Below are 12,312 nucleotides of genomic sequence, written 5' to 3' on the forward strand. Positions count from 1 at the left end.
AGTGTTTAAGGGACTTAAATATTCAGTACTCCTTGTGCTACCCAGCAACGCTACACTTTAACCATGAAAGATCCGTGTATAACTTTGGATCGCCAGAAAAGGCCAAGGAATTTTTGGACTCTCTTAGATAAATTGTAAGAGTTATTTGATGTTGGTTTGCTTTCCCCCCACTCTGGTTTACATCCCTCCCCCTCCTTTTTAAATATATTAACCCTTTTTTTACCTTACTGTTTAATATTATCTTGGGGGGGTGGGGAGAGGGATTTATTTAGTTGTTCTCTACTTAACAATTTTCTTTCCCCTTTTTTAAAATTATATATATTAATATAATATATATTATATTAAATAATTAAATATATTATATTGTAATAATTAAATATAATAATATAAAATAACAGGGGAAAACAACCCCGTTCCTAAAGATAGAGATAAAATAGGATAAGGTAACCACCTCCCCCCACCAACATTAACTATACCCCCCGGCCTATATATATATATATATATATATATAGGCCGGGGGGTATAGTTAATGTTGGTGGGGGGAGGTGGTTACCTTATCCTGTTTTATCTCTGTCTCTAGGAGTAGGGTTGTTTTCCCCTGTTATTTTGTATTATTATATTTAGTTATTACTTGTTGAGGCTGTAATTTTATAGTTATATATGATTATACATGGAATTAACATGTATATATATATACATATATATATATATAAAGAATAAAAAAAAGGGGAGAAAATCGTTAAGTTAGAGAACAATAAATAAATCCCTCTCCCCACCCCCCACCCCCCAAGATAATATTAAACAGTAAGGTAAAAAAAGGGATTAATATCTATAAAAAAAGGGACGTAAACCAGAGTGGGGGAAAGCAAAACAGCATCAATTAACTCTTACAATTTATCTCAGAGAGTCCCAAAATCCCTTGGCCATTTCCGGCAATCGAAGTTATACACAGACCCTTCATGTTTAAAGCGTAGCGTTGCTGGATAGCGTAAGGAGCACTGAATATTTAAGTCCCTTAAACACTTCTTCACTTCATCAAATGCCTTCCTCTTTTGGACCAGAGCTGGGGAAAAGTCCTGGAATAACATGATCTTGGATCCTTTATAGATCATGGCTAGGGGATCTTTTTCAAGATTTCTGGAGGCTTTTAAGAGTATCTGCCTCTCCTTATAGCTCTGCAGTCAGAACAGGACCAGGTAGGGGCACTGGTTCGAGCCGGGTCCGCATATTGCAACCCGGTAGGCCCATTCCACCCTTACCTGGCCTGATCCAGCCTCCAGATTTAAAAGTTGTGGAAGCCACTGTTCAAGGAACACTGTAAGCTGGCCTTCCTCTTCCCGTTCGGGAAGGCCCAGCAAACTAATATTTTTTCGATGACCTCGATTTTCGAGGTCATCAATGTGATTCTCTAAGGTCCGGACTCGCTGTTCGAGAGTCCGGACCCGATCCAAGGCCGATTCTGCTGTAGTTTCGGAGGTCATGACCTTTAGCTCTGCCCCTCTGACTCAGCGCTCAGTTTCCTTGATGTCTCGGTCGTGCTTTTGCAGCGCGGCCAAGAGTGAGTCCTATCGGCTTCAGGACTCTTCAATGAAAGCGTCGATCTTCGCATCGAGTTTGGAGATTATTTCCACAAGGCTCGCCACCGTAGGTAAGTCCCCTGGGGCGGCTGCGGACACCTCTGCTGCAGCCAGAGAGGGTGGGGGAGGGGTTCCTGCTTGCTGAGAGCTGCGGGCTCCCTTCCCTTTAGTCATTTTTACTGGAGATTAAATTGTTTAAATTCAATACTAAGCAACTAATTACATTAAGTAAAAACTATTTTAAATGATTTGGTTAGTGTGGTGGGGGCGGGTGACCCACTTTACCCACAAAGATGAGGAGCACTGTAGACTCAGACTTGCTGGGTCGCCGCCATCTTGGATCCCCGTAATTAAATCTTTAAGTTTCATGTTGCCCCAGAAGACATGGGGCTCATATATCAACACACATTTCCACATGTATCGAACCATCCTACACACTGTAGATGGGCTTTCCAGGGTGTGCACTCTCCTGGATACTAGCCTATGAGGTGTCTTACTCAATTGAGGTCGAGTGCGACTATTTTGCTGTCTCGAGTCTGCATACTGACAGCAACTACAATGGCTTACCATCTTGGATCCTGAAGAAAACTTTAACTGTTTAGCTTTGATTTGGATTTGTTTTGTGGTTTTACTGTGGGCTGACCTTGAGTCCGACTGTTCAGCATATGTCCTGAGTGTGGCAATGCAATTGCCTTCACACAAATGGTGTTCCCCAAGCTCAGTTAAACAAGGATGTCCATTTCCATCGGAATACTCTGTACTCATGTGCTCCACTTGCTGCATTTTCCAATAATAATGCCTGTTTGAAGTGTAGTTGGGCTTTAGCTAATAGGTGCTTTTGCATGATTACATCATTAATCCCACATTCCAAACAGTCTCTCAGCATCTCATTAACGGTTAAGCTAAAGTCACATGCTTCTGCCAGTCGTTTTAATGTAGTCAAAAATCCTTTGGTACTCGAAAACTGATAGCATCTCAGAATTAGAGGAAGTTTGAGATCGTAATATTCCTGAACTAAATCCATCAACTCTTGAAAGATTTTAGAATTTGTTGCCTCAGGGAAAGTTGGGCTCCTAATAACCGAAAAAACTACAGATCCACAAGCTGCCGGTAGAATTAATCATTGTTTTTCATCTGCCCCAGTGCTGTTTGTCCAGAAGAAATAATACATTCTTTCCACATACTGACCTCAGTCTTCAATGGTAGGATCGAACAAATCAAGTTTCCCAAATAACAGCATGAAACCAGAAATGCTTACTCCAACTCAAAGATGACTGTTGCAAGCAAATTTCTTCAGGAGTGTGCTTTTCCCTCATTGCCACTGAAATAACTCCACAGAAGCCAGTACCCCATCACCAAGCCACCTTTTATTTAGAGTCCTTGACACTGATCCAGTTTCCTCAGAGCCAACTCTTAGCGTGAACAAAACCTCTGACACTCCTGTTTATATCGGTCAGGCAGGGCTCCCTGATTGGACCAGATTAACAGCTGGTTGACCTCATTACAATCACTACAGTGGTAAAAATAAAATTACCCACAAAAAGTTAAAATTAACTAAACCAACTTTCAATTCTCAATCATTCCCATTGGTTTGATATAAAGGTTAATGAGGATGAGGTGTGGGATGCAGATCCCTATACCTTATAGAAATAAACCTCATATCACTCCTGACTTCCCTGAAATCAAATTGGTACAAGTGTCTGTATCTGATACACAGATTATAAAGATGGTCAGTGAAGAGTTATAAAAATGTATCACAACCCAAGAACAGGTCCATCATCTATTTCTGAAACAGGAGGTTTTTTTTATTCATAAGGTATATTTGCATTGTTGGCTAGACCAACATTTATTCTCCATTATAAGAAGGACTGGAGAAAGTCCTCGGGGGAGAGGGTTGCAGACTGTATTATTAAAATGGAAATTTCTGGACACAGGTGAGGAGAAAGAGAATGTGAAGTGTGTATTGTCCTTCTGATTTTTAATATTTCATATCAACTTCATAGGTAAATACCATAAAGAAAAGAAAAACATTATTTGTGTTCTTTTTTTATAGTTGAGACGTTATGACAGCGGTAAAAAATAGACTATCAATTTTGACAACTTTGATTTTCATACGTCAGACCTTTCATGGACACTGTCCTTTTCAACTAAAAATGAAAAACGCTGATTTAAGATGATCACAGTGATCACCTGACCAGATTTGATCCAGACTTTATAAAACTATCAATAAACCAGATCCAGTCTAAATTGAAATGTTTAATTTAAACTTCTCTGGAAGTTTCAGCTATTGGAATGAAAGATTCACCTGCAGTTATCCATTTTGGAAAACAGTAAAGCCAGATGCAAGAATACACAAGTGAACTACATTTCAGTGAACTGCTTTTTTGCAGAGCATTGAGGAGAATGATTGTTTTGTAATAGAAGAACTAGGAGCCTTTCTCTTCTTTCTCTTTACATCTCCCTGCTTTTACTTGTCTAAGACAGCATCTGCTGATATAGCAAATTAGAGAAATATCCATTCACTATTGAAAGGTATGTGCAACTGCTGAGGATACAAGACAACAATTAAACACCCACGGTCTCTGCCTTTCAAAAAACTCTTTGGACATTATGAATTGCAGATCCTTTATCTGACGTATTCGCGAGACACCCTTCTTCTCTCCCCACCCCCCACCCCCCCAACCACAGCATCTGTGTCTATGTTTGAGACTTGTCTAGTTTTTTTTTCAGGTTAGCAAGTATCACCCAACTCTGTACAAACAGTTTTAAAGCTTCCAATGTATATGGCAATGAAAACAAATTATCTTTGTTTTGCTCTCAGTGTTTATTAAAATTAAATGGACATGTAATAGAACTACAACTCTGAAGTAACATTCTCTTATTTCCATGTTGGCTCCTTCTAGGTTATTTTATCAATAGAAGAGGGTTATCGACTCCCTTCTCCAATGGGCTGCCCTGGCACTCTTCATCAGCTCATGCTCCATTGTTGGCAGAAGGAACGAAATCACAGGCCAAAGTTCACAGAAATTGTTAGTTTCTTGGACAAAGTGATTCGCAATCCAAGCAGCCTTCAGAACCTAGTGGAAGAGGTGCATGGGTGGGTACACCTGAAGATAATTTCCTCTGGGCAACTCTGAATCTATCATGTAGGATTGCACTATTTCTTTATGTTTTAAAAGTAAGAGCTTTTAACATGATGTGTGTGGAATTATGAATTATTTTCATAAAACCGCATGTCACAGCATCAAATGTAAATTTCTCCAAAAATGGGGTCAAAATGTAAGAAAGAACATTGTCCTCAACAGCTATATTTATAATGACCTGTAAATACTTAACTGACTAATTATATGGCAGGACTCATAAGCGGTTCTTGTGCTGCAATGGTAATGTCCCTACATCTGAGCCAGGAGGCCCATCTGCTCCAGATGTATATCATGGCATCCCCAAACGGGTTATGCAGAAAATAAGTAGGGTAGCATTCATCTGTACAGTTATATTTTACTGTTCAGGAGACATCGGAAGGAACAAAGAGGATTAATGAGGGCAGAGCGATAGACATGATCTATATGGACTTCAGTAAGGCATTCGACAAGGTTTCCCATGGGAGTCTGATTAGCAAGGTTAGATCTCACGGAATACAGGGAGAACTAGCCATTTGGATACAGAACTGGCACAATGGTAGAAGACAGAGGGTGGTAGTGGAGGGTTGTTTTTTAGACTGGAGGCCTGTGACCAGTGGAGTGTTACAAGGATCGGTGCTGGGTCCTCTACTTTTTGCCATTTACATAAATGATTTGGATGTGAGCATAAGAGGTACAGTTAGTAAGTTTGCAGATGACACCAAAATTTGAGGTGTAGTGGTCAGCAAAAAGGGGTACCTCAGATTACAACAGGATCTTGACCAGATGGGCCAATGGGCTGAGAAGTGGCAGAAGGAGTTTAAGTCAGATAAATGCAAGGTGCTGCATTTTGGGAAAGCAAATCTTAGCAGGACTTATACACTTAATGGTAAGGTCCTAGGGAGTGTTGCTGAACAAAGAGACCTTGGAGTGCAGGTTCATAGCTCCTTGAAAGTGGAGTCGCAGGTAGATAGGATAGTGAAGAAGGCGTTTGGTACGCTTTCTTTTATTGGTCGGAGTATTGAGTACAGGAGTTGGGAGGTCATGTTGAGGCTGTACAGGACATTGGTTAGGCCACTGTGGGAATATTGCATGCAATTCTGGTGTCCTTCCTATCGGAAAGATGTTGTGAAACTTGAAAGGGTTCAGAAAAGATTTACAAGAATATTACCAGGGTTGGAGGATCTGAGCTATGGGGAAAAGCTGAACAGGCTGGAGCTGTTTTCTCTGGAGCGTCGGAGGCTGAGGGTTGACCTTATAGAGGTTTACAAAATCAGGAGGGGCATGGAGAGGGTAAATAGATAAAGTCTTTTCCCTGGAATCAGGGAGTCCAGAACTAGAGGGCATAGGTTTAGGATGAGAGGGGAAAGGTATAAAAGAGACCTAAGGTTCAACGTTTTCTCGCAGAGGGTGGTACGTGTATGGAATGAGCTGCCAGAGGAAGTGGTGGAAGCTGGTACAATTGCAACATTTAAGAGGCATTTGGATGGATATATGAATAGGAAGGGTTTGGAGGGATATGGGCCGGGTGCTGGCAGGTGGGACTTGATTGGGTTGGGATATCTGGTCGGCATGGACGGGTTGTACATCTCTATGACTCGATGACTCTAATTGGAGTGTTCTGTTTCACTGTATCCCTGATTGGACAAGGATTTACTCTTTGCCCTTTGCTGACAAATCAGGAAAGCCTTCTTTATACTTATGTTGACAAATTCATGATAAAAAGTACAAATTGGCCCCTTCTGTTTTGGATTACTGCCATGGCTAACGTAGAGTCTGTCCCATGCCATGTTATGAAATATCTGTTTTTTAAAAATTTACTTTCAGTTTCACTATAACATATATAGCATAGAAAGGAGGTCATCTCATTCAATATATATGTGCTAGCTCTTTGCTAGAACAGCTTAAAACTGATCTCACTGCTTCTCTATGTCACCGTGGCCCTGTTATCTGCTCTCTTTTAATTGTTTATTTCATCTTATCTTAAAAGCTGCAATTGTGCCTCAGTCATCCCCTGTGGTAATCATTTTCATTCTGCAATAACCACGAGCCTGGCTCACAAAACACTCAGATGGTGACCCTCACCTCAGTCATTTGGGATGGTAGAAATAAGTTTATTAATTATCAGGATGCTGGAAAAGAATTTGGAATCCCCATTGTAACATTTTCCCCTTCTCAAAATTTTGTTTTTGATCTGTGATGTCAACAAGTTGCCACAACGTTTATCTCCACTTAGTGTTTAGGTCACTGACACCATGGTGAGCTTGAGAGGTGACAATGGAAAGCAAAGTTTAATGTAGAACTACTCAGTGTATTGCAGTTTAAGGGTTCCATTGGCCTTGCTATTATAGTTTCAGGAAGTACTTTAAAGTCTTAATGAAAGTAAAGTTCTGCATTGCTTTTCCCTTGTTACTGAGGAGCCATGCTGTTACAGGCAGAAAGTAATATCAACTCTCTTGTTTCTACTTTCCTAACAGCAATCAGTTGCTCTGCAGGCAGATTTAGGTTCTTCCTAGTAAAGTGAAACTCTATCTGACCACACTCCAATGTATCTATTTCCTTCTCTGTTGTACACTTTATTTCTGCTTCTGTCCTTAAATTTAATTGGTTAAGGGGATCAACTGAGTTTACAGAGGTCCCGGTACCCTGCTGAAGGTGTCATACTGTTATCAGCTCACAATCGTAGCACAAAAATGATGACAGTTAGAGGACACACACTGCAAAATGCCTTATTCCCATAAATTCCATATTGTAGTCTGAAATATGTGCTCTGTCAACATGATGGTTTACAAAATGCACTGAATGAGTTTTTCTAATTACAGCCAAATAAGTCATAATTGTATCTAGCTCCAAATTGAGAAGACTAAGCCCATTGTTTGTGGCCATCACCAGAAGCCCCTTACCAGTGATACTGCCCCACTTTCCAAATGCTGTATCAGCTAATTCAAATAGTTTGTATCCTTAACAACTCTTTAGTTTTTAGTTTTGGACCTTCAAACCATACACTATAGCTTGCTCTTCCTTCTCAAGCAGCTGCTGTCACTCAAGGTTAACGCATCACTTCCAGGTTTGTACTACTCCAATACAAACAGAATTTGATGGAGAAATTACGCAGGTCTGGCAGCATCTGTGGGGAGAAAGCAGAGTTAATGTTTCGGGTTCAGTGACCCTTCTTCAGTACTGACTATAGCTAGGAAAGGGTTGATATATATGCTGAAGATATGGTAGGGGAAAGGGGAGAGGTATATGGTAGGTGGAAATGGAACCCAGAGAATGACAGAGAAAACCAGACAAAGGAATGGGTAAAGGTCAGTCTGGGAGGAATCAATAGCTACTAATGGGGATTATTAGTAGATGATTAAAAGTTGGTTGTGGTAACAGTCCATGTGATGACAAGGCCTAGTATGTGGGGATGGAGTAAGGACACGGGAGAAGGTGTTCAGACTCTAAAATTATTGAACTCAATATTGAGTCCTGAAGGCTGTAGGGTGCCCAAGTGGAAAATAAGATACTGTTCTTCCAACTTGCGCTGAGCTTTTCTGGAGCACCGCAACAAGCCTGAGACAGAGATGTTGCCAGGCAACATGGTGCTTTGTTGAAGTGCAACAAGAAGCTCAGGGTCATTTTTGCAGGCAGAACATAAATGTTCTGCAAAGCAATCACCAGTCTCCATTTTGTCACCCCAATGTGAGTAGTAAATACAGTAGGCTAGATTGAGTGAACTACAGGTAAGTTTTTGTTCACCTGGAAGGTGTGTCTGGGGCCTTGGATAGTGAGGAGGGAGGAAATAAATGGGCAGGTGTTACACTTTCTGTAATTGCAGTGGAAGGTGCCGTGTGGGTGTGGGGACATGTTGGAAGTGAAGGAGAAATGACCCAAAGTGTCCTGGAGGGAACAGTCCTTTTGGAAGGCTGACAAGGGAGGAGAGGGGAATGTGTCACTTGTGATGGCATCCTGCAAGAGAAGACAGAAATGGCAGCTAATGATCCTGTGGATCTGGATGCTAGTGGAATGGTGAGTGCGTATCAGGGAGACACTCTCATCCTTGTGGGAGGGAATAAAGGGGGTGAGTAAGGGCCAAAGTGCAGGAGATGGGTCAGACTCAACTGAGGGCCCAGCCAACCACAGTGATTGGGAATTCTCAGTCGAGGAAGAAGGTGGATATTTGGGAGGCCCCCTTGTAGAAACTGACATTGTTAGAATAGATGTATTGGAGATGAAGGAACTGAGAGGAGTTTAAGGAGAAGTTGTTCAATGTGAGGATGAGCTCAGCCAGGCAGAGGAAGGTGGCAGTGGATTGTTAACGATTCAGGCCTTTTATCCAGGAAGAAGCAGAGAGCCCTGAGATCATTCTGATGAGGAATGGACATGTAATTAGTTTGCACATGGGTGGTGAAGAAGAGGTAGCTAGAATCTGCAAATTGGACATTCTGAAATTGACATAAAGTGTCAGAAGAATCATGGATGTAAAGCACAGAGGTGAATTTTCTCTCTAAAACCCTGGCTGAAATTAGGTTGCTTGAACTTCAGCAACTCTTTGTCACAGTTTGGTGGAAATGGTCAACTTGCTGGGACACTTCATGATCATCGTCATCATTTACTAAATAACTCCCTTCACTTTCTTTTCTGGAAAATGGTGAGTTAGAAAAAAGTAAAACCATAACTGACAGAAAGAAGAGCGAGTGGGAGACAAGTAGTGAATACAAGGTTAGAAAAATTGAAGGATCCAATTATATTTTACGAGCTGATTTATAATCTTGATGCCGTAGTGGTTGAGTGTTTCCCCATGATTTGATTGATCAGTTCATTCTCCATTATGAGAATCTAGAACATGTGGACTGAAAAGGAGGCTTAGGGTCCATGTACACAAATTCCTAAAAGCTAGTAAACAATTAAGAAAAATAATTTAATAGGTTAATACATTGTTAACAATATTTCAAGTGGACTGGAATGCAAAGGGATGTAAGTCATATTACACCTTTGCAGGGCTTTCGTTATACCTTATCTGGAGTAGTCCATTCAATTCTGGGCATTACCTCACAGAAAGGCCCTAGAATGACTACATCACAAATTCAGCAGAATGTTAGCAGGGCTGAAAGGCTAAACTGTGAGGTATGAATTACATAGATGAGGTTTGCATTCCTTGCATGTAGAATATTAATGAATATTGTAATTGAAGTGATTCGGATGATAAATGGATTTAATAGGGTAGATAGACATTATTACCTCGTGGGAGAATTCAGAAAAAGGAGCATTCCAGAACAAAATCATTTGGGGGACATTCAAAAGTACTTATTCATGTAAAGATAGAGAAAATCTGGAAAACTCTTTCCCAAACATCTGTTGAGGTGATATCCACTGGAAATTTCAAAACTCAGATTTTTTGTGAGTCAAGGTTTTTGAAGATTTTCAAAGCAATTAGATTGATCAAAGAGAGAGATGTAGACATTTGATGTAGATACTGATGAGTTGGCTTGACGTATTGATCATAATGACACAAAAAAATTATGGTAGTGTAGTGTAGTGGATTATAAAACCTAAATGAATGCTGGTTCAGATTCCACCATGACAGTTTAGGGATTTGAATTTAGTTTGGATAAAAATCTGCCAATGAAATCTAATACCAGTAGAATCCTGGATTGTTGTAAAAACGTAATTTGTCCAGTCAATGTGTGATTTCTGACCCACACTAATGAGGTTAACCCTTAACTGCATTCTGAAGGGTGGCAGCAAGTTGTCCATTTCTACCTAATTAAAACAAAGAATTGCAGAGGTTCAAGTTAGGTAATTTCAGTGAGGGTTTCAGAGGGAGAATTCACCTCAATGCTTTGGACAGGGGAGAAATGGTAGGCAGTATCCAATAACCCATGCTCGAAAGTGCATGCATGAGACATGGAACATGAGGCACCAAATGATTAAATAGTTTCCTTATATCTGGGTGTACACATATCGCTTGAGAGTAATATCTAGATTCCTAGGATCTAGACTTCAGCAAATATTAATAACATTAGAAGTTGAGATAAAGGAGGGATCTTTAAATTAAAGTGTATGCCATTCTGATTGTAGATAGCTTATCTATTCAGGCCGAATATACGCTATCAAGAAGAAAACATGTCATTTTATACCCTTCAATTTAGACCATTATGTTCTTTAAAATCCAATGAAGCCTGGTATAATTAGAAGATACGGTTTAAAAAAAACAGATTTATCTGTTTATACCTGGTATAATCACTAACTCAGTTGATACTTACAACACCTTGACCTAGATGGACATTAATGTTCTCCAGGATAACTACATTAGCAGTTGCAGTTGCAGTTACAGTAAGTCTTCATTTAAAGTTATAGTTGTGTTCCTGAAAATCATGGCTTTAAGTAATTTTTTTCTTACAGTTTATTTCCCCATTGTCCACACTGTCTGAGTAAAAATGGTTCTTCTGATTTCTTGGTGACTATCTTGTGTTGGTAATCACCAATGCTGCTGTTTGTCACCAGTGGCAAGATATTAGGAAGGGATGTGGATCTCAATGTCAAGGGTCTGATAGACATGATGTGGAAGTGCTGGTATTGGACTGGGGTGGGCAAAGTTAAAAATCACACAACACCAGGATAGAGTTTATTTGGAAGTACTAGCTTTTGGAGCTCTGCTCCTTCATCAAGTAGCTAGTGGGGCAGGATCATAGGGCACAGGATTTATAATAAAAGTTAAAAAATCACACAACACCAGATTATAGTCTCATAGATTTATTTGGAAGTACAAGCGTTTAACTGTGTGGGGAGCAGCCACTCCATGTTGAGGTTTCTTGGATTCCCTGATTAGTGGCCAGAGGACACCTTTGCCATCCAAATCAGGATAACAGACAAGCTTTCAAAGTGGGAGAGCTAATAGGATGCCCTGAAGCATTAATGAATGGATAGAATTGAAGGTAAAGAGTGAGGGAGCACCTCCATCTTGGGAAACCCTCTAAATAGTTTTTTTTTAAAAACCCAGTTAGTTTAATATCTGTTATTGGGAAAATGTTAGTGTCTATTTTAAAGGATGTAATAGTGGAGCATTTAAAAACTCATAATATAATCAAGCAGAATCATATTGGCTTCATGAAGGGGAAATCAGGCCTGATACATTTATTAGAATCCTTTGAGGAGGTAATAAGCAGGATAGATAAAGGGGAGTCATTAGCTACAATATACTTGAATTTCCAAAAGATATTCAATAAAGTACTACAAATAAGTCTACTTTATAAGATAACAGGCCGTGATGTTGGTGGTAGTGTATGAGCATGGATAGAGTATTGTCCAGAAGACAGAGAGATGGGAGAAAAAGGGCATTCTTAGGATGACAACCTGTAACAAGTGGAATATTATAGAGACCAGTGCTGGGCCACAATTATTCATAATATATAAACAAATTGAATGATCGAAGTGAATGTACTGTCACAAAGTTTGCAGATGACACAAAAATAAGTAGGAAGGCAAGTAGTGAGGATGACACAAGAAGTCAACCAAGTGATATGAACAGGTTAAATGAGTGGACAAACGTTTGGCAGATGGGATAAAATGTCGGAAAATATGAAGTTGTGTACTTTGACAGCATGACTAGAAAACTTGAATGTTATTTT

The 12,312-nt window shown here is 40.0% G+C and overlaps 1 protein-coding gene and 1 long non-coding RNA gene across 5 annotated transcripts in view; one reads left to right on the forward strand and one right to left on the reverse strand.

Annotated features, from left to right (window-relative positions):
• epha6 (eph receptor A6) overlaps window positions 1-12,312 on the forward strand; it is a 674,628-nt gene that overhangs the window by 652,839 nt on the left and 9,477 nt on the right. For all 4 annotated transcript variants that reach the window (XM_043700793.1, XM_043700796.1, XM_043700794.1 and 1 more), the window contains exon 16: window positions 4,481-4,674. In XM_043700793.1, coding sequence (XP_043556728.1) covers window positions 4,481-4,674 — 194 coding nt within the window. The remainder of the gene's footprint in view (window positions 1-4,480; window positions 4,675-12,312) is intronic.
• The window catches only part of LOC122555108, a 47,619-nt gene that overhangs the window by 13,302 nt on the left and 22,005 nt on the right, over window positions 1-12,312 (reverse strand). The gene's annotated exons all lie outside the window — the stretch shown is intronic.

The sequence above is a fragment of the Chiloscyllium plagiosum genome, chromosome 12, assembly GCF_004010195.1.
Source record: "Chiloscyllium plagiosum isolate BGI_BamShark_2017 chromosome 12, ASM401019v2, whole genome shotgun sequence".
Taxonomy (NCBI): Eukaryota; Metazoa; Chordata; class Chondrichthyes; order Orectolobiformes; family Hemiscylliidae; genus Chiloscyllium; species Chiloscyllium plagiosum.